At 28.8% G+C, this 24941-nt stretch overlaps 1 protein-coding gene across 4 annotated transcripts in view; it reads left to right on the top strand.

The window, feature by feature from the left end:
* The window catches only part of LOC111691225, a 519435-nt gene that overhangs the window by 395106 nt on the left and 99388 nt on the right, over positions 1–24941 (top strand). For all 4 annotated transcript variants that reach the window (XM_046956730.1, XM_046956727.1, XM_046956729.1 and 1 more), the window contains 2 exons: positions 1657–1800; positions 21685–22391. In XM_046956730.1, coding sequence (XP_046812686.1) covers positions 1657–1800; positions 21685–22391 — 851 coding nt within the window. The remainder of the gene's footprint in view (positions 1–1656; positions 1801–21684; positions 22392–24941) is intronic.

The following is a 24941-nucleotide window of genomic DNA, read 5'->3' as shown; positions in this document are numbered from 1 at the left end:
ACATGTATTGCTCTTATATACAGAAATATTACAATGAAAGCTTTTTTGGATCGATCCATAATTGGTCATAGCTCCCAAACAAGGTCCCCTCACGAAAATCAGTTAAACGCACATAAGTCATTACTAAATTAAGATATCGATATAAAATTTGGTACAAGTATTGCTCTTATATACAGAAATATTACAAAGAAAGATTTTGTCGATCGGTTCATATTTGGTCATAGCTCCCATACAAGGTCCCCTACCGAAAATCTTTTAAACGCACATAACTCATTACTAAGTTAAGATATCGATATAAAATTTGGTACAAGTATTGCTTATATACAGAGAAATAACATTGTGAAATGTATCTGGACGGTCCACAATTGATCATAGCTCCCATATAAGGTCCCTTTTAGAAAAACACACATAACTCATAGCCAACAAAAATATTGCTCTTATATACATAAATTCACTATAAAATTGTTTTACAACCGGCCCATATTCGGTCATAGCTGTCATACTAGGTCCATAAAATCACTTAGATTCACAATATTTATTACCAAGTAGAATTCTGAAATATTGTCTTTATGTACATAATTGGTCATAGCTCCCATACAAAGTCCTTTTACGAAAATCTCTTAAACGCACATTACTTATTACCAAATTAAGCTATTGATACATAATTTGGCAAAAATATTAGTTTTGTTTTGTATACTTCTATTTCTCCTATACTAGGTCCAGCCCCTGAAAGCGCTTTAACCGTATTTAAGGAGCATTATAAATTTGTGTTGAACAAAATTTTTTGTAGAACTAAATTATATATGAATTTGTATTTTGAAAATCTATAAATCTTTCACACACATACAAACAGGCAAAATTTTTTTCTATTAAAGACATGAGAAAACTTATTTCTACAAATATTTGATCAATTAGAAAAGTAATAACGTAGAAGTAGCTGGTGGAGGGTATTTAAGATTCGGCACAGCCGAATATAGCACTCTAACTTGTTAAATATGCTTTTTTAGGGGGTTAGGGCTAATTATGGACCGATCCTCAAACATTTTCTAACGGGTTTTGGTTGCTATTAAAATTGTTTGTGTCGAAAGTAAAGTAATTTCCTGTAGGGTGCCTTATATGGGTGGTAGGGTCAATTATGTACCCATCCTCATTACATATAGTAGAGAGATTTGGATTCGCATTAAACATGTTTCATCGCTGTAGTCGTATTTTTAAGCGAGTAATGAGCGTTAAAATCATTTTCATCATAAAATTTTGTGAAGAGGTTTTAGTTTGTATAAAACTTGTCTATGCCTGCAAGAACTGTCCACTTTATAGGAGCTATAAGAAAACGTACCAATATTGCCCATTTTTAATACCAAACATATAGGGAATATTTGTGTAAAATTTTAATTCTTTTTCGCACCCAGAATATGTACACTTTTCTGGGTCTATGATCAATATTTCGATGAGTTGCAAACAAAATTACAAAAATAATATAATCCAATCTTTTTGCGATGGTGGATATAAAAATCCCACCAGTTGTATATCTTTAGTGTTTTTAATGTACCTTCTTGGTTTTGCTTAAATTTTCATTTTTGCATTTAAACAACTACATCTACACAAATCAATCTCTTTAATTGTTCTCCTGCAATTTATTTCCTTTCTTTACTTTAGTGTGGTGGCATACAAGAGCGCAGCAGATGTGTTGAACTATGGAGTGGTGTGGCACAATATTGTTTGTTGGTTGGAAATTACAATAGTGCCACAGCTATATTGGAAACATTAGAATCACCGCCAATAGCTCGTTTAAAAATCACGGTAAGTGTGCAAGAAAAACTAATAACGTGAAAAATTAGCCATTTGTATGTTATTTAAGCTAAAACAAAGCTAAATTGAAAAACACTTGAAAACAGAATATTTACAGAAAATGTTTTAAGCAAAAAATATGTGTTGAATAATTTTTAAACATATAAAATTTAGTTTTTCATTTAGCTACTTATTTCGTTTAAAAACATTTCCACTATTTACCATGTCTGACACTACCTTTCCATAAGATAGTATACATTCATTACCTAAAATATGCAAACATATTGTTGTGTTGAAGAAAATTTCATTGCTAAAAAATTTGAATTTATAAATTCACAACGTGTCTTTCTAAAAAAAGGGGGAATATTTGTAACATATTCCAAATTTACATACATACAGTGCAAATCGTTGCAATAATTAGGAATTAGGTAAAGTATGATGAAAAAACGTGATAAAACTTAAATAGTAAAAAGAAAAAATTTTAGGTTAGTAATATATGGTAAAATAATATCTGTGTTTCTATTTTAATTCAACGAATATTTTAATGGGGATTTTAGATTTAAAGGAAATTTTAGAATAACATTACAATTTAAATGTTCCCTAGAGTGACAAGTGTTAGTGTTTTTATAATTCAACATATTAAATAAAAACTATTACAATATTTTATGGACGAGGGGAGAAATCACTAGAAAATAAAAAGAATTCTTCAACAAATATACCATAGCGAGAACGGTAAATATCATATATTCCGATTTCTGCACTCAGCAATTCTGTAGAATTGTTCACAATTACCTATTTAAACTACTACTTAGGATCATCCCTAGCCACCGACTGTCCAGGTGACTAGCTATTTATACCCTCCACCACTATAGTGGAGTGGGTATTATGCGTTTGTGCTGATGTTTCTAACACCCAAAAATATTGGTCATACACCCACTTTAAAGTATATCAATCGACTCAGAATCACTTTCTAAGTTAATTAAGCTATGTCTGTCTGACTTTGTGTCCATGTAAAGCAATTTTCAACTTAATTTGATAAAATTTGGCACATACTCTTTTTGAAATTTTTGGAAATCGGTCAATTATTTTGCCTAACCTCCATACAATAAGGCTTTTAAGCACATAATTATGTTTAATGTTCTATTATGTAAACAAAAATTAAAGACCAGTCAAAACCACTACTCCATAAATTATGAAGTCACAGCTTAGTGGAAATCACTGTCTTTTTCCGAATTAATGAATTTTTGTCGAAATGCTGGGTAAGGCTGAGTTTTATTTTTTACATACTTTTACATTTGTCGTCTAGACTTTTGCTTAGTGAAATAAGTAATCGTAGAAAGCTTTGGCATATATGAGATTGCAGTGATGGGAAATAAGCAAATAAGAATGGTCCAAGATGTAATGATTAAATATAAAATACCCTAGTATTGGAGTAAGAGAGTTGTGACCTAATCTTATTGTGGTGAGCTCTTTAACTATTTAGTGGACACAAAACCATTTAAGGATAATCGGTAGCGAAAACCATACCTATTTACTATAAATGAAAAGAGAGCTTGTGAATAATCACATGCAACTAAAAGAGTGAAATTATCGAATTCGTTTTCTGTCAATTCCAGATTTAAACCTTAATCTCGGAGGCGATAATATTCCAGATATTATATCCTTCAAGAAATTCTAAGGGACTACGTTTAAGCTTCTAAACATAAGACGATTATTCTTATCATACATCGCTGCATATATAAGGGTGTCCCGTGGAAATCTTTTTGTAGAAATACATTTCAAACGATGAGTATTCATAGTACATATGAGAAAATTAAAAATATATATTTTTTTCAACCGGCCTTAGCAGCAATTGAAAATCCTGATGTTAGTAAAACAAATTTATTCGAAATGAGTCTAAACAAATCCGTAAATTTGAGTGTATAGCAAGAAAGATAATAAATCCACCATCATCTGTGGTGAAACAGAGAGTACATAAGTTTGTCATTCCATTTGTAACATTGAGAAATATTCATTTAAGACCCTACAAAGTATATATATTCTTGATCCTTATGAAATTCTTAGTCGATTTAGATATGTCTGTATAAAACACGGTCATGTTAAAACGAGACAATTTAACGCAATGAAATTCACCCAAAACATTCCTTGTTATCCTAAACAGTTTGGTATTGAAAATCAGAAAAATCGGTAAAATAGGTTCCGAGTTATTTATGACTAAAATTTGAGAAAAATTTGGTTAAATATCACAAAAATCGGTTCACAATTTCATATACCTCACATACAAATGTACACGTCCCCGGAAAATGTGTTTATGTTAATAACTTCCGCCAGAATGTCAATATCTTTACAAAATTTTACAAATTAAAGTTTTATGTTAATAAAATTGATACTAAAACACTTAAACGGCCATAACTCATTACCAAATTAAAAAAATTATAAAAAAATTTCCACATATATAAATGTTATCTAGCGTAATTTTTCGATCGGTCCACAATTGGTCATAGTTCCCATACAAAGTCCCCTCCCGAAAATCCCTTAAACGATAATAAAATTTGACATTTGAAATTTTATTTTTGTTCCGCTCACAATTGGTCATAGCTTCTTTTACTAATTGCATTAAAACTTTACTAAAATTATAAACAATTAGAGTACAAGAATGTGTTTGAATTTCCTCAAATTTTTCGCTCACATGCATACATATTTTAGGGAACTATTCAAATATGAAAGAAAATATTGTTTGTAATATTAAGAAATTTTGCTTTTGTAACAGATATAAGCTATTCATATGTTGGGGTTTTCTATTAAATAACATGAGAATACTTACTTATTTTCAGAAATATTTTACCAAGAATATTATTAATATAAACATTGCTGTTGGAGGGTATTTAAGATTCGACACAAGCGAATATAGTACTTTAACCTGTTATTATTATCGTATGTAGTGCATTAATAAGCATCAATTGAGAGTTTCTTGTGACACTTTAATGTATAATGTTTTGATACTAAAATTTTCCAAGAAAATTAAAGCTAAAATTACTAATGTGTATTTTTCGCATAAGATACATATATACTATTTACAACCTAACCTAGCTTGTCTTACTCCCTTGTTTCTACAGCACCTGTTAACCACAAAAAATTGGCAAAATATCATGAAGTAAATTTACAAATATTTATGAGCCCATGGCACCATTGTCGAACTGTATAGAAGAAAATGTAAGCTTACCAAAAACATGACTTTAAATTTAACGTACAAAATCCTAGTGTTACAGAAACAAAAAAAAGTTGGCCCTATAACAACCAAAAAAATCCATTTACACTTTCACTGCATTTCTAGTACACACATATGTATGTACATGCGGGTAGTAATAAACTGTAAAATTTATAAGCACTTGGACGATGTGTTTTTGCGGAAGTACCAAAAAAAGAAAAATGCTTTTATATACACATTGTTGGTTTTGAGATCATTCCGGAATGACCAAAAAGCCATACGGTCAAACCAAGTAACGCAGCAACAATGTTGCGGTAAATCTATGCAACCATTTCACGTTTAAGATTCGTGTACATATAAATGCACAATTAAATTAATTTATTTCAACTCTGTAAATGAACGGATATATGTGCATATAACTTACTTACGATTTGCAGTAAATTAAACTACTTCATTACGGTCAATATTTTTGATATTTTCATATTGACATGGAGTAAACACATACATATATAAATGATACATAACCATAATTTGTTTTTTCATCTGTAGCGTACTACTTTTTAATCTCTGGTCTTGACAAACTTAATGGCATTACTTAATTTTGTACAGTTTTTTCCACTATTAAGAAAGGCGAAGAGAAGTGCAAAAAACTACACCCAAACTAAGCAGTTGACCTAAAATAATTACCAAATTTCTCTATTAGTAAATGGATTTTGGCATAAACAACATAAAAACGCCAACAACAATAAGTGCATGGGAAAACAAAAATGAATTCTTTTTGATTAAACAAATTAACTACAAATTTTAACTTTCACTTGTACCAAAAACAAGTAAAAATGTATAGTCGGACATGGTCGACCATATGACACCCTACACAAGTGAGTATGTTGAAAATGTGGATTATTTTTCTAACAATAAAGTATTTTCCTTAATTTCGTCATTTCCTGAAGGTAACTCTGTATGGGGATTGGGTCGAATGAGACCCGATCATAACAAACATCGATATTATCATTTCAAAGACCTATTTGAGGGCAATACATTGTATAGAGGCTAGGCAAAATATAGATTGACGTCAATTATTTTCAATGGGCTTCTTCCGACAAGAGAAAAGTTTGTGCCAAAATTTTATAAAATGGTCTTGAAAATTGCAACATGTAGTGTAGCCTCAATGTTTACATGTCCGGACAGATTTAATCGACTTAATCGACTCTGAAAGTAATTCTGAGCCGACTGGTATATTTTTAAATTATGGGTATGGGTGTTACAAACATTAGGAAAAAAGAACAATATCCTTCTACATTACAATAGTAGTGGATGGTATAATAATACCACCACCTAAGTATTGTGTTATAGGCTCTGCCAGAATAAGGAACCAGAATATATATACTTTGTTGGGTCTCAAATGAATATTTCTTGGTGTTACACATGGAATGACAAACTTATATAAAATACTTATTTTTCTTTTTAAATAACACAGTTTCAAAATTAGTAAAATTTATACATAAAATAATTAAAATAAATATAATTTTAGCGAATAAGAAAAATTAAAAAAGTTATAAAATTGTAAAAAAATTATACTATATTGCTTGTGTTACAAATCGCTTTCTTTTCTTTCAGCTGCCTATATAAGTCAACAAGCAAAATTAAATAAATATATATTTATATATATTCACAAAGCAAATGCTGCAAAATGATTTTAAAATAATTTTCTAAACATATATGCTAAAAAGAAAAGAAACTAAATAAACAACCTTAACAGAAACAGAAAATAGACTAAAACACTAATGGATTTTACCTAATTGCGTTCTTTTAGCAAAATCTTTAAAAAAAAAAGGCTATGAAAAACTGAAGAAGATGATTGTATTTCTATGTCATAAATATTATGCTGTAAATGTTTCTTATATACACATTTGAAAATATTTTTAAGAATTGTTTGAACTAAAGTTAAGATTTTAAAAATATGTAAATAATATAAAAAACAAAAAATCCATTTTAAATATAATAAAAAAAAGATATGCAAATAGACCAGTATTTGCAATCTACTTAAAAAACTTACAAACTTAACTGAAAAATAGAAAAAAAAAATAATCTCCTTTAGTTGTCTTATAAACTAGTTTTTTCACATAATTTTTGTATATACATACATAAATATATACTCTTTCGGAGTATAAGTATATGCTTAAATAAATCGCATTTAAAGCTAAATTCAACATAAATATGATACCATACAATTGTAATTGCTGTATGATACTATGAGGTCACTAATTTTTGTTGGAAACTTACCCAAAATCTTTGTAAAAATTAACAGAGTTCATGTACAGAGTTTAAATGCATATACAACGGGTGGTATGTGAAATATTTTATAATAACATAAATAATAATCATAAGCCAACGCACAGTGGTATAGGAAAAAAAAAGAGGGAAATAATTCGGTAACTTCTAAACGGTTAATCCGATTTTAATGAAATTTGGTATGCACAAAAAGGAGGTGTTGTCGAGTTTAGGTTTTGAATTTGGACCTTATAGGCCAACCAGGGGCCCGGCGGGGGGTCCTCAAATTAGGACACCTCGGCTATGTTAAATTTTTAAAACGATCTTATTTCTTCATTTGAGTTCCGATTTAAAAAAAATTTCGTATATAGAATCTCCTCATCGAGCACTATAAAAAATGTCGTCGTAGCAGTAAATTATCTCTTATAGTTTAGGAGATATTCGCATTTGAAAATTAAAATTTTAAAATTTTTACCGTCCTTACTTTAGTTTTTTGATAATAGCGGGTCCAAATATTCCCGATTTTCGCCATTTCTTTTTTTATTCGCTTAACAACAAGTTTATATATCAAGCAGTGAAAGAATTATGTAAAAATCATGACTGAGTCCAGAGTTATAGGCATTTTAATTTAAAAAATTAAAAAAAGGCGATTTTTTGCCATTTTTTGGGAAAAAAGTATCTTTTTCTTTTTAAGTTATCTAAAAAGTTTCTAAGAAGATGTATATAGAATTTATACTTTTTGAAAAGCTGACTTTACATAAAATACGATAAATGAAACAAAACCTAAAAATTTTTGATACCGAGGGGACCAGATCCATCCAAAAAAACCCTATTTTTTATATAAAATTCAATTTTGAGCAAAAATTCTCAAATCGCATAGTCGATATCAAATTATAATGACCTGTTTTATATGACCCAATATGTTCTTAATCATTTTGTAACGGGTTTCGATAACCCCGCCCCTGGTATGGATGTAATAGGCAAAAAACCAAAAAATCCCATTTTTGGGATTTTTTAAAACTTTTTTGGGAATTCCGGGATTTCTAATAAGAAAATTCGAAATTTTTATTTAATTTTGGATTTTGAGTAAAAAAATCTACCTAACTGTAAAATTTCATCAAAAAATATTCATAAATAAAATTTTTATTGCAATTTGAAAAATTTGTATCTTCGCAAAAACTGAATAAAAAACATTTTTTAATTTTTTTTAAAAAAGTATTCCGCGAATTTTTTAATTTTCAAAAATTATATACAGTTTTGAAAAATAGACAAAATTACCTTTCCATTGATATATAACATGCCTACCTAATGTTTTTTAAGTGACAAATTAATTAGGGAAAACTCAACATCTTTTAGAGAATTTACCTAGTACTATTATTTTCATCCATACATTTGTTAGGCATGTTTTACTAGCTAAATTTTTATGAATTTTTACAGCCACTTTTTACGATTAATCTTTTATTCTTTATCCCTTAAAAAAAATTAACAAGTATTTATTTTATATAAAAATAGTCTTTATTTATTTTTTTTTTTTATAAATTAATATAATTTTGTAAAACAATCGGTATCACAGTAGTCCATATCTAAAAGATAAAGTAAATCTTTAAATTCCTTATAGTAGATAAAACAGGATCAGAAGATAGAATCAGATTATTAAAAATATCTTCATTTTGAGACTGCCTAGAACACTTCCTTGAGCTAAACTGATGAATATGCTTAAAGTCTCTATTCCTCGATTCTTGGGGTTCTTCTGTAAGCTCTCCTAAAGGCAGAATATTATGTTCTATGATGACCTTTCCATGACATAATATCTTGTGAACTGTAGGTGTCATTTCTTTCCAGGGATATAATTCCAAAAGTAATTTAGAAACTTTTGTAGAATACTCTCCAAATTTTGTTGCGTTCACTTTATGCTTGCTATTTATCGCCATTAGAATAATATTGACCTTTTGCAGTAAATCCATACTAATTCCGGTTATTTCGGAAGTAGTTTCAAAATGTTTAAAAAAACGTCTAGCGGTATTACCATCGTTTGTGCTTCCATATCCTGTGAGTGGTTTATCAATATTTAATCCCATCCGCTTTTTAAATTCCTCTTGAATTCTTCGTTTCTCACTGGCTCTCATTTCCATTAACTCCTTATTGTTATTTGCACTTTTGTTTGCATTTTCCGGTATGCTTCTGTACTTTAAATCATATGCTAAATGTAGAAAATGTTCCAGAAATCGTATGCGAGCATGTAGGGGGGATATTCCAAATTGTAATGTTTCCTCATTTATTGATCTTTGCTTGGAAATATTCGAAAATTCTGATTTTTTATCACCACATATGTAGCAGTACCAAGTAGATGATGTTCCTGTAATGGCATTTCCAACTTTCCCATCAATCATTGTAAGTTTAAATCATAGGACATGTTAAACGAATAATTTTCTATTTCGATTGTTATAGGTCCAAGTTTTTAATTTCTGCTTCAATACGATTTATCAAATCTTGCGTTGTTGTTTTGGATTCCTTTATATACTAAAAGCTTATTGGCCTACAAAAAGCTTTGGATCCTAGGAGTCGAATTCTTCCAAATATCATCGAAACTGGTTGATGGAGAATCGCTGTCAGCATACTTTCGAATTCTTAATGGAACTAGCGATGCCATAAATACACTTTTATACTCGGAAGATGATTCACTTGTGTTGATTTGTTTATATTCCGAGAGTGCTGATAATCCATCACATCCCCACTTACAAATGAGTTGAAGATCACAAGAATTTATTTTTTTTTAGTTGGTCTGAAGAAAAGTCAGAAGCAATCCTTAAAGCAGTATTTTCGAGTAGAGCGCCGAGTCCAATAACAGCCTTCCGATCAGTTATTTCAATAGGAGGTGGTATAATGCTTTTCTTCTTTTTCATTTATTTTGTCATATGATGGTAAAACATCCACTCCTTTTTCAGATAGCGCCTTTCTTAACGTTATGTAGTTATCACGACTTAATCCCAGCTGCAACATAAGCGCAATAGCTTCTTCCTCAGTGAACGTTGTATCAGATGATGGTGTGGGTATACTCTTTACAATTCTTTTCAGTCGTCTTGGTGATGCGGTTGGAAGAATATTTGCAATTTTTATGGCATCCAAAGGCTGTTTTTCTTTTCTTAACATTGCTTTAAAAGTGTCCGAAACTTCTTCGTTAGATAAGGTTTCTAGTGAAGTTGATAACCTTTTCCTCTTAGATTTTGAGCTCAAATCCTCATACTGCTTACAGGGAGCACCAACAGTTGATACGCAAATAGCAACTTCTACACATTCATCCAGCCAATCAGAAAATTTCGATCGAAATTTGGCAATGGAATACCGAACACTCTTCAGTTTTATATCAACTGATTTTATAAAATTTTCAATTTTACATATATCAGTTTTATCCACTTTATTTTTATGTGCAGTTTCAATATATTTCAATAAGAAGTTCACTTTATCTTGAAAAGGAGCTGAAGAGTGTTCAAATAAAATGGAGCACAAATCATTTTTTTTTTAGTACGATCGCCATGGTTAGAAAATTACAAATAATTACAAACAGATATAAACCTGTCTTATATATTAATTACAGGTACTTAAATTAAATTATTTTTTAAAGGGTTATGATATTCTACCTAATATGTCTAACGTATCCTTATGTAATGAATTTTTCCTCAATAGGTCACTTTAATAAGCTACCTATTAAAGTGACCTATAGGGGTAAAAATCATTACAGTTTAAAAAATAATTTTTTAATATATGTAACAAATTTAAGAGTTAACGTTATGGATGAAAATAATAGTGCTAGGTAAATTTTCTAAAAGATGTTGAGTTTTCCCTAATTAATTTGTCACTTAAAAAACATTAGGTAGGCATGTTATATATCAATGGAAAGGTAATTTTGTCTATTTTTCAAAACTGTATATAATTTTTGAAAATTAAAAAATTCGCGGAATACTTTTTTTAAAAAAATTAAAAAATGTTTTTTATTCAGTTTTTGCGAAGATACAAATTTTTCAAATTGTAATAAAAATTTTATTTATGAATATTTTTTGATGAAATTTTACAGTTAGGTAGATTTTTTTACTCAAAATCTAAAATTAAATAAAAAGTTCGAATTTTCTTATTAGAAATCCCGGAATTCCCAAAAAAGTTTTAAAAAATCCCAAAAATGGGATTTTTTGGTTTTTTGCCTATTATATCCATACCAGGGGCGGGGTTATCGAAACCCGTTACAAAATGATTAAGAACATATTGGGTTATATAAAACAGGTCACTATAATTTGATATCGACTATGCGATTTGAGAATTTTTGCTCAAAATTGAATTTTCTATAAAAAAAATAGGGTTTTTTGGATGGACCTGGTCCCCTCGGTATCAAAAATTTTTAGGTTTTGTTTCATTTATCGTATTTTATGTAAAGTCAGCTTTTCAAAAAGTATAAATTCTATATACATCTTCTTAGAAACTTTTTAGATAACTTAAAAAGAAAAAGATACTTTTTTCCCAAAAAAATGGCTAAAAATCGCCTTTTTTTAATTTTTTAAATTAAAATGCCTATAACTTTGGACTCAGTCATGATTTTTACATAATTCTTTCACTGCTTGATATATAGACTTGTTGTTAAGCGAATAAAAAAAGAAATGGCGAAAATCGGGAATATTTGGACCCGCTATTATCAAAAAACTAAAGTAAGAACGGTAAAAATTTTAAAATTTTAATTTTCAAATGCGAATATCTCCTAAACTATAAGAGATAATTTACTGCATTTTTTAAAGTGCTCGATGAGGAGATTCTATATACGAAATTTTTTTTAAATCGGAACTCAAATGAAGAAATAGGATCGTTTTAAAAATTTAACATAGCCGAGGTGTCCTAATTTGAGGACCCCCCGCCGGGCCCCTGGTTGGCCTATAAGGTCCAAATTCAAAACCTAAACTCGACAACACCTCCTCTTTGTGCATACCAAATTTCATTAAAATCGGATTAACCGTTTAGAAGTTACCGAATTATTTCCCTCTTTTTTTTTTCCTATACCACTGTGCAACGTAAGGGAATTACAGTTCTGCAAACATTGCATTGAAATTTAATTAAATTTTAAACCAAGCCCAGCAGTTCTTGAGTAACAAAGCTGAAAATTTGTTTCCGCCTTATTATCCAATTGTATCAACCATGGTGAAAATAAGTTGGGTCAATTGATATGCATTTGTCCATATAAGTACATATAAAAGAGACACGTTACTGACTGACTGATTTCTGATTAATTATCACCCCACAGAAGAAAAAAGGGTAAGAAAGAAGAAATTTGAATATATCTGTCTCTATTGATACTGTCTGATACTTTTTCGAAATTTGTACTTTTAAGTGGAAAAAATTGTAATAAAAATTATATTGGTACATCTTTTGGCTCATTATAACTTTTCAACTAATAAATAAATTAATACAATTTTACATATATAAGACACAACTTTAAAAAATATCAGACACATGTTTCGTACTTTTTTAAATTTAGATCTTTTTTAGAGTAAACAGGAGAAAAGTGTATTTTTCGTACTTTTTAGTGCATTGAAATATTTTTTTCCCACTTATTGGCGTAGGCATATTTCATTATTGACTGCTTTATATTTTAAAATTAAAATGTTTGCTATTTTACTTTCGAGAATATAGTACTAACAAACCCTTTGACCAAATTATAATTTTAAAAAAATTTTTAATTTACTCACAAAAGACAAGCTATTGGTGTGTCTTTTTGGAACTCTAAAAATGCATCTCTGATATTATAATTTATAAAATATTAAGCCTGAATAATAATCTGTTAGTGGTGACTCTTTGACAGCTTTTTGTCCCTTAAATGGTACCTTTTTGTATTCTCTATAATGAGAAACGGAAATAATTAAAACGCGGTCCCTATTAAATAAAACATTTAACATGTAGGGTCTAGAGTGAATCAGAATGTACTAGAATAAACTCTTTTGTATTTTTCGTTTAATTATTCTATAATGCTAACATAGAAACAAACAATTTTTTGAATTCTAGTAAAATATAAACAAAATAATGAATATCTCAGTTTGAAAATTTCTCTTATGATTGTTAATTATTACTCAAGCAGATGGTTAAGCATTATCTTTTGGTACTTTTATTCATTATTGCATTAGCAAATATATTAAAACTATCAGACAAATCATTTTTTTTTTTTTATTTTTTAGATGGACTACAAATAATATGTATTTTCAGTTTAATTAAAATAAAACTCATTAATGAAATCCTGTAAACTTTTTTATTGTCTTCAAGTTTTTTTTTCAACTTATGTTACTTAAATAGGGAAAAACATTAGAATTCATATCAAGAGTATAATTTAATTATGCGGATATACTATATTTATATATAAAATAGGGTAGTCTGGTTTATATAAGCCAAACATTTATGTATATACTTACATTTTGTTTTTACTTTCACAGATCAATATACAACCCTAATGTTAACTAATAAAAAATTCATTCATGTACCACAAAGACCAAACTATTAAGTAGAGTAGTGCTTGAAGAATATACTTAGCCATAACTACAAACTTTTTGTATATATAGGAGTATGATCTAAGAAAATCAAACCGTGGTCAGCATTCATAATATTGTCATGTGCAAAACGTACAAATGTCAACTGAGAAAAAGCGTATCTATCTCTGCAGTTCTTTTCTATATTAACTTGTTTATTTTAACATGTTCAAATTCCAGTGCAAAAAAAGCAATACATTGTCATTACAAAAACATAAGAGATATTTGTCTTTTATAAACAAAACGCAACTAGCATATTAAACTTAAAATAAGAGAACTAAAATAATTTTTATTAGCGCAAGGTGAGCAGCAGCCTGATTTTTTTATGATATTGATATTATTTATGTTTACTTATCCTCAAGTTATATCGAAATTAATTTATTATAAAGTATATGCTATTATACATGTTAATTAAAATATTGAAAAATAAGTGGCTTCGATATTGGTACTTAAATTAAATGATGACCATATGCCTTCCTATAATATTAAATCCTACACAAGAACTATAAAGAATAGACTTCTTTGTATAAACTAAATATTATAAACGTACAGCACTACTTTCAAATAAGAACAGCTAAAATATAAAGAATATTTTATGAAATTCCTAACTATGTAAATAAAACAATGATATACTAAAACATAAAACTAGACACAAAGGTAATAAGAATTTATGATAATGTTGGTGACAATGCATAAAAGCCTTAAATTCATTTGTTGGTGCATAAATAAAAAAAAAACTAAAAATTTTATATCTCAAAGCGATTTTCCAAATAAAGAAAATTCCTTTGTTTGTATGCAAATAAAAATGGAAAAAATAAAGCATAAAATGAAAAACTACAAACAAAAATACATATATTTAAAGAGCAGCTTGGCAAATATCCGGTCATAAAATCATTTGTGTAAAGTGCATCAATAAAAACATGATGAAGACATACAAAAAATATGTATAACAAAAGAGAAGAAAATTAAAAACAAACAGAATAAAACTATGTAATGGAAGCACCGAAGTACAAACGTAAAACATGATGAAACTACAAGTAAAACTAGCAAATATGAAAAGGCAAAAACAATGTGTGTCTTCTATTACATCATGAACTTTTGAAGTGAGAACGTGATGAACATAAACAGCTCTAGGAAAATGTTATAAAGTTGCGTTGATATGTAACGGAAACCGTTGTTAAAAGAAATCCTAACATACACATGTATGTATGTATTCGAAGGATATGCTTAAACCTCTATATAAGTACATATGTATGTCTTACAATTTAGTTATTTCTATTTACGATTTTAATGCATGGTTTGCCATTAAAATAAAGTCTCAAGTATCATAAATGTACAATAGTAATATGGGTCTAAAGGTGTCACCTTCGGAAACATTAAAAAAGACAATAAAACTATGTACTTAAAGCTTTAAAATTATTTAAAATAATTCAGTATTTTAAAGAAATTTAAAAATTGTAGAAATTGTTTACGCTACAATAATCACAGCTCCAACTTCTTAGTAAACATAAATAGTGGTTTTATAGTATTATACATCATTAATCAATTGTTGTTCATAAATATATTGTTGCTAGTCAAGTAAATATTTATGATAATATTTGCATTAATCATTACAAATAATCTGTTGTTTTCAAATTGATTTGTTTATGATAACAAAAGATTTTTACAAATTATGTGGTAAAATAAATATATAACCTTCAAACCAATAAAAGGAAAACAATAATAATTTATTCACAATAATAACACAATAACTATTGCAAAAAGTAATAATAAACTATAGTCATACATTATATATTACTTTGTAGCCTTTTAAATAGTAACGCACAAAAAATAAAAATCCTTACATTCGTATTAAAGTGTACGAATCGGCTCAGAATTACTGATTTTATTAATTGAACTTGGAGAACATATTCAACAATCCAAAATTTTACTAAAACCGTCCAATTTAGTGGAATACTAACATATTCATCTGTGACAGTCAAGACATTCGACAAATACTAAAAATGTCTAATAAATAAAGAAAGAACATATAAAGTTGTAGACAAAATAAACATAAAGTAGATTAAAAAAATACATCAGATTGTAGACACCTTAATAAGCGATTAATAAATAACATTTCTGTAAAACAAAAGAAAATATTTATAGTATAAATAAACAAAGTCTTTTTTGTTAAACACAATGACGAAGAGCTGCCATGATGGCATTAAGAATGATAGATAGAAAAAATGACTGTGATGATGAAATCATCACCGTCATCAATGCTATAATACAATGAGCATGCTTTTTGTGTTGACGAAGTGATGCCATGACAGCGTTAAAACTGATGAAGAGAAAATTACTGTGATGAGGAAATCATCAAGGCTATATTACAATGAACATCAATTTCGTTTTCTGTACCATTTTCTTTCAATATATTTTCTTTTGCTTCACACTTGGTTTCTTTACTCTAAAGGAAACCTTTATTTTTTATAAATGTCAATCATAAAAATATGGTGTTATGAAGATGGGAGTCGATAAAACAGGAAAAAATAAAATACTGAATGATATCAGAAAGACAACTACAATTTGATTGAAGTTAAAATGACAAGGTTGCCTTTGCATATTGGGGTTATGAAGAATCAAAATATGGAAAAACAAACACAAAAAACACATTCATACGTATAAGTAATATTAATTATGTATTTTATTTAAATATATGAAAATGAGATCATATGTCTACCCACAAAGCAATTTTTGTTGACTGTGCATAGTTGTCGGTCAGAATTCCTTACGAAATCTGCTGTAAATTCCTGGGCATATTCTGAAGGAATTTTCGACAAATCTGATTAAAGTCGTACAAATGTCTGATGCAATACCTGACTTTCTTTCGACATTTCGTACGAAAGTCTGATCAAATATAATAAAGTCTGATAAATGTCGGATAAATGTCTGATAATGTAACAGACAGTTCGTACAAAAGTCTAATTAAATATAAGAAATGTCGGATAAATGTCTGATAAAATGTCCGAAAGTTCGTACAAAAGTCTGATCAAGTAAAAGAAAATGGCCTGACTAGTCCGATCAACGTGTGATGAAAACTACTTTTATATATATAATTTATTCTGATTTAATTTTTTTAATTTTAATAATAATTTATAAGCTTCCATTATTCATGACTTCTTAAGGGTGCATAAATAAATAATAAAAACTTATAGATTATTTAAAAAAAAATAACATTTAACGTATTCTATACGAAAATAGAGTTCATTATGTACATATATTTAAAATTATAAAATTAAACCTTAAAAAATAATGTAATTTTTTGCCAATTATTGTGTATTAACAAAGTTTAAAGAAATTTAAACAATAATAATGCAGATATTGTTTACTTGATTTCCAAAGACCAACTGAGAAAATAAAAATTAAATTCTCTTTTAAAGTACAGTTGACGAATTTTAAAATATATATAAGGTTTGTGCATAATTTTATAAAAAAAAATAAAATTTCCTTCAAATTTCCTTTTTAAGGTACAGTTGACGAATTTCAAAATATAAATATATATAAATATTTGTGCATAATTTTCTTCAGATAATTTCCTTCAGATAAAAAAATGAAAAAGGGAATAAAATTACTGAGCAAAAAATATCAGAAAATGTGCAGACTATTCTATTAAATATCTAAAGCAAATTTATATTATTTGCTTAATTGTCTAATGAAATTAGAAGAACAATTCTCTAATTCAAAACAAATTAATTCAGAACAAATTATGTGCTTATTTATCGGATATTATTCAAAAGCCATTTTTTATTTTACTTTAGGAAATGTGTAGTCTAATCTCTATTATGTCTAAAAAATAATATACATTTCTGTATTTAAAAGAAATATTTGATCCAAATTTTTGTATGGATATCACTATTTGAAGTTAAGTATGTGCGTTTTAGAGATTTTGTATGGGCGGTACCAATTGTGGCCGATCGGAAAAAACTTTTACGGTAACATTTACGTACACTGAAAAAAATACATGCCTAATATATAAGAAAAGTGTCGTATATTGTACGAATCGTTGGTTGTTTCGCACCACGAAATTCTTTCGTAATATATACAAAATTGTACGAAATATTTCAATATAATGCAAAATATTCTTGAAAACATTAATTTACATAAACTGAAAAAGTGAATTTTGAACAAATATGGTAAAATTTACGAAATATTAATTTATTCAAACAATTTGTTCATTTTAAAATAAATTTTCCAATTTTAGTTCAAAATTATTCTCTACACGAATTTTCAATTTTTTTTATGAAAATAATTCGTGAAAATATTATACTTTTTCTTAAATTTTATAAAAATGTTGTAGGTTTATTTAATAATAATATTATTATTATAATTATGTTTAATTTCGCTAAAATTTAAAAAAAATATAACGAAAGGTTTTTGTACTTTCGTAAAAATAGAAAAGGGTTTTATTAAATAATATTTCGTATTATACACGAAATTTTTGTAAGTATTACGAAAACAGAAGTTAGGAAATTTTTTCGTAAAGTTGAGCATGGATTATTTTCAGTGTATGTAAACGTAATATTTGCGCCAAATTTTGTATAAATATCTTATTTAGGTAATGAGTTATGGGCGGTTAAATGATTTCCGAGAGGGGATCTATATATGGGAGATATGACCAAATAGGGATCGATCGTGAAAAATTTTTCCTTCACAAAGGTGAAGGGTGGGTACATAAATGAGCAATTATCGAAGTTTTTAATTCCTTTGAAATCAAACTAAATTGTTATAAACATTGGCAAAAATAAAATGTTAAATAATTTTTTTACCGGATTATATACACAAGACTTCCAACCTAAAATTGCAATATTATAAAACTGGTTAGTTTTTCATTTCTATACGTAATCGGTTTTAGAAATTTACAAAATTAAAAAACCTGTGTCACTAACTAATTTTTTCACCTTTTTATACCCTACACCACTATAGTGGGGAGGGTATTATACGTTTGTGCTGATGTTTGTAACATACAAAAATATTGGTCCAATACCCACCTTAAAGTATACCGATCGATTCAGAATCATTTTTTGAGTCGATTAAGACATGTCCGTCCGTCCGTCCGTCCGTCTGTCCGGCTGGCTGGCTGGCTGGCTGTCCATGTAAACCTTGTGCGCAAGGTACAGGCCGCAATTTTCAAGATAATTTGATGAAATTTGGACCAAGCATGTTTTTTGGCACAAGGACGAAGCCTATTGAAAATGGTTGAAATCGGTCCATTATTTCACCTAGCCCCCATACAACCGTACCTCCCGATTTGAACTTTTTATGCTATAATTACGTCAAATATTCTGCTATCTTTCTAAAAATTGGCACAAATATGTTTTATATAAGTATAAATGATACTGCAGATTTTCGTAAGGATCGGCCTATATTTGACCCTAGCCCCATACAAACCCCCCTTCAAAAAATGACTTAAACGTCTAAAATTGACTTGTAACCATTTGTATCGCAATGAAACTCAACAAAACTAACTGTTATTTAGAAATATATCCTTTTCCCAAATTTACCGAGGATCGGCCCATATTTGACCTATATAAAGCCTCATTTAGAAATTTTAGTTTTTTATCAATAAATGGCTTAAATATTTTGGAATTATGGTAATATTCAACATAAAAGTTTTTTTACAAAAAATAAAAATTTTATAAAAGTAAAAATTGTAAAAATATACTCATGGTGTAGGGTATCATATGGTCGGCCATGCCCGACTATACTTTCCTACTTGTTTATATTTGTCTCCATAACTTTAAACTTTTGGACACTACTCATTATTGTACTAACTAAAGACACTTAGGAGATAAATTCTTTACATGCTTATCCCTATGACATTTCATAACATATTAGAACTTGTATGACATTTCATAACATATTAGAACATATTAGAACTTGGTTTAAATTTGTCACTCTGACACCCCTTAATAAAATGCAAAAATTGGGACATTTTTTGGGAAATTTTTTTCCTTCACAAAGGTGAAGGGTGGGTACATAAATGAGCAATTATCGATGTTTTTAATTCCTTTGAAATCAAACTAAATTGTTATAAACTTTGGTAAAAATAAAATGTTAAATAAATTTTTTACCGGATTATATACACAAGACTTCCAGCCTAAAATTGCAATATTATAAAACTGGTTAGTTCTTCATTTCTATACGTAATCGGTTTTAGAAATTTACAAAATTAAAAAACCTGTGTCACTAACTAATTTTTTCACCTTTTTTATATTTGTCTCCATAACTTTAAACTTTTGGACACTACTCATTATTGTACTAACTAAAGACACTTAGGAGATAAATTCTTTACATGCTTATCCCTATGACATTTCATAACATATTAGAACTTGTATGACATTTCATAACATATTAGAACTTGGTTGAAATTTGTCACTCTGACACCCCTTAATAAAATGCAAAAATTGGGACAACAGTATTTAGCTGATGTCATGTATGGTATATATCTCGTTAACACTTTCACGCACAAAACTTACCGCTGGACTTTTTATGGATATATTTTCGCCACGCACTTTATTTTGACGTATAATGATCATTTTTGATGAAAAATGGGAAAAGTGTTTTCGAAATATATCGCAGGATATTATCCTTTTTGGCATGTAGTGACACCAAATTAAAAAAAATGATTTCTTTGAAAATAACCATTTACTGTAGCGAGAAATATCGAAAAAAATATTTGGACACCGGTGTTCCGTATACGTCAAAGAGTTAATGTGCCCAGAACAGGAGATGGGTACGACAGCTTCAAAAGTTAGAAAACTTGAAAGTAAATTGTTTGAAATGTCAGTTTTTGGCGCAGCACATTCACACTTATATAGGAAATATAAAATCGTAGGAGCTTTAACTTAACTTTCTAAAAATTTTGCAAATTTAAATTTTTTATTTTAGTGGTTTTATATATCAAACAACGACTTATAAACATTGAATGAATTAAAATGAAGATTATGATAAACACAATGGATTGGGATCATTAATAACTTTTAAATGCGCTTGAAAGTTATAGAGATGTCTCTTTTATCTAAACACGTTTTGCCAAGGCACATCATGGACGATGCTCAAAATATCATTTAAAAGTTTTCTAAATAAAACTGGGGCGCATCAAAAAATTTAAATAATTGTACGTTTTTTGGACCAAACAAAATGTACCTATCTTCAAAAAGTATCACTTTTAAATTTCTTTAAATTATAATTTTTTAACTGCATCCCTTTATAAATCTTAAAACCGCTGAAATTTATTATTAAATAACACAAAAATTAGTTTTTGTCGACATCAAATCGATTACATTTTAAAAATGAATTTCATCACAATTCTGATTTTAATAACTGACTCTCATAAAGAGAATTCACATGACGGCAAGGATCAAGTGTGGGCCAATCCTCACATACAAATACTGTATATGTATGTCTGTAAAATGTATTTATGTCGAACTTCATTATGATGCTATTTTATATTAGGGTTGTATGGAGAATAAAAGGTGTAATAAAGAAGATACTGTTTTCGAAAATATTTGGCGTGATCTAGGTCAAAGAATAAAATTATTTTTAATGCTTATCATAAATTTCTTCTACCATAGCATAAAAAAATTTTAAATTTTTACAAAGTTTTATTTACTGTCTAAATAATATAAATGAAAAGTCAATTAACAGTCTATATGACTGTTAATTGCATTTAAAAATAATTACTAACGCACAAGTGAAAATTCTAAAATCTGTTCAATTTAACTTTTTAATTTAATAATATGATATTTTTGCCATTTAATTATATTTTTCAATATTTCACACCTTTTTTGCATGCTAATGACATTTCAATAAAAACATGTACAGTGGAGTAAATTACAAGTGACATGTCAGCAATTGGATTGTATGCAACGTCATGCCGAAGGCCATGGAAATTTGTGGCATAAACAGGCAATCGTCTTAAATGAAAACCATCATCAACAACAATTGTACGAACAGCAGAGGCAACAACAGCAACATCAACAACAGCAGCATCAACAAATGCTACAACAAAAGACTGATATAAATTTAGCATTAGCAAACCAACTTATATTATCGACATCATCATCAACGGCAACAAACGTAACAACATTAACAGATACAACAACTACAACAACAGCGGAAGTGGAAGTCGAAACGGAAACATCCTCAACAGTGTTAAGTGCGGTTTCTCATGAAGAATCGGGCTTGGCAACGGCAACAACATCACCATCATACGGATCATCAATAACAAAGGGGGCAATAACAGCATCAACACCATTGTCCTCATCACCAACACCACCACAACTACAACTACCACAAACCACAGAAGATGTTGCACAAAAAACATCACCCAACATCTCTCCCAACGTCCATCTACAGACACCATCAACAAATGCATTAAATTCTTTTACCGTCATACCATCAGCGCATACCGTAACGACAGCAAAGGCTTCCTCCTCATCCGCTAGCAAACCTAATGATTGGGTTGTAATTCCGGTGTTTGCGGATATTGTTAAATTAGCTCTGGCAGGACGTGAAGACTGTTTGCAACGGTAAGTGAATCACTTTGTTTACTTAGTAAAAACCAAAATTGTGAGAAGTGATAATGATGATAATAAGTAATACTAAATAAACATTGAAAACTCACGACCAACAAAGGCGGATGCAACACTTAACTCCACCCCCCTTGTTGGGTGCCACCTATAATAACAAACATGAATATAATCTCATATCATATGCTCTTCGACAGACTTCTTAAGTACATGAATTGTAGTACTGTGTAGTATAATGATTTTAATTAAAATGACAGCGATTGATGCTGAAATATATAGCAAACTAATGATAAGGATAATGTTTAGCAACACCTCCTTATAATAGAGTTATTGAAATTAATTTAGTTTTAAACGATTTTCTTTATCAAACATATAATAAGGTAATGATTTAATTCTGTTGTCAAAAGGAATTTAGTTTTTAATGCAACTAGTGGGAACATAAATAGAACGATCCTCAAAAAAATCATTCACATCATATTACATACACATGTATACAAAATTTATCACAATATCAATAATATATATTATGGGATTTGCTAACGTTAGAATCCTTTACTGAAATAGGCGCTCTTTGACGACTTTTATGTAACGTTTATATTTTATATATACATAAAACTTGTCAAATTTTACTATACCACCACCATAAGTGATGGGTCCTTATAAAATTCTGAGTCAATTTAGCTATGTCCGTCTGTCCATCCATCTGTCTGTCTGTGTAAAACACGATCACGATTGAAAATCAGCAAAATCGGTTCACAACTTAAAAAGTTATAAGTAAACATTTCTTTTGAAGTTTTCTCAGAAAAATAATGTCACACATTATTTTTTCAGTGCAGTGATCAACTATGTTCAAAATCTTTACAATAGATCCAATATTTGTCATAGCCCCCATACAAAAGTATATATTCCCGGAAATTAGTTTATCGTTAATAACTCCCTCAAATATATAGGTATCAACACAAAATTTTATACATGCAAATATAATATGAACAGAAATCATACTATCAACGTAGATCTAAGTCGTTCCACAATTGATCATAGCTCCCATATAAAGTCCACTTCCGAAATTCACCTAATCGCACATATTTCATCGAATTCTAACGCCATTGTGATAAAATTCGAGTTAGATATGTTTTGTATAGAAAAAACATTTTTTACAGATCCGTCCATTATTGGTCATAACTCCCATATAAGTCCCACTTCTGAAATTCATTTAAAAGCTCATATTTTATTGCCAAATAAAGCAACCTAGATAAAATTCCAAAACTTCCGAAAATCACTTAAGCGCACATATTTCATTGAATTATGAAGCTATCGGGATAAAACTCGACACAAATATGTTTTGTATATATACAAGTCATTCTTAAACATATATTTCATTGCCAAATAAAGCTATCATGATAAAATTCTACATAAATATATTTTGTCTAAATATGAATTGCTCTACTAATTTTTTTCCGGATAGGCCCATAATTAGTCATAGCTCACATATAAGATCTAATTCAGAAAATCAGTTAAACGCATATATTTCATTGATAAAATTCAACAAAGATATGTTTTGTGTATATTCAAATCATTTCACCAAATTGTTACGGATCAGTCCATTATTTTTCATAGCTCCCATATAAGTCCCACTTTCAAAAATCACTTTAATGCACATATTTAATTGCCAAATAAAGTTATCTTAATAAAATTCGGCACGAATATATTTTGTCTTCATATGAATCACCCTACGATTTTTTTTCCAGATAGGCTCCCATAGAGGGTCCACTTACGAAAATTAGTGCATATTTCTTTGAATAATACGTGGTAGTTCACCACACGCATTTTGACCCATATGGTAATAGCTGATATATACTTAAGGTCCACTTCAAAAAAATCACTTAAACACACATATTTCATTATCAAATAAGAAGATCTTGATAAAATTCGACACAAATATGTTTTGTGTATGTTCATAGCTCCTATACATATAAAGTCCATTTAATAAATCATTCATATAAATCATTCTACGGACTTTTTTCCAGATCGGTCCATAGGTTGTCTTAGCTCCCAATACCTACATCTGAAAATCACTTAATTCGTAATTAAATTATTATATCCAGATAAAATTCAAAATTTACATGTTCTGCGTACAAATAAATCATTACATTAAAATGTTTCCAAACTGGCCTATTAATATACATTTTTCTCGACATAATTAAAATAAGTTTGACATATGCATAAATGTTAGTACCCTTAATACGGAAGCAAAAATTTTGCCAAGTTATCTAGATAATTAAATGGGTTTTAATAGTAATAGCTTTCTGGTGGAGGGTATTTAAGATTCGGAATAGCCGAATATAGCACTCTAACTTGTTATTATATCATACTCAATCGAGTAATGATATAACAGTGACCATCTTTGTTTGATTAAAATCCAGAGGAAAAGTACTCTGCCGGCGACGTATCTTCTGGCTGCACGTATTGTCTTTTATTTGATTTTATTTCGTCTCTTGACCTAATATGAAAAACAAATTTCCAAAGAACATGTTGAAACGAAAGTTTAAT

This window comes from Lucilia cuprina, chromosome 2 (genome assembly GCF_022045245.1).
Source record: "Lucilia cuprina isolate Lc7/37 chromosome 2, ASM2204524v1, whole genome shotgun sequence".
Taxonomy (NCBI): domain Eukaryota; kingdom Metazoa; phylum Arthropoda; class Insecta; order Diptera; family Calliphoridae; genus Lucilia; species Lucilia cuprina.
The sequence above is the reverse complement of the archived record's forward strand: the minus strand, read 5'-3'. Positions and strand labels throughout refer to the sequence as shown.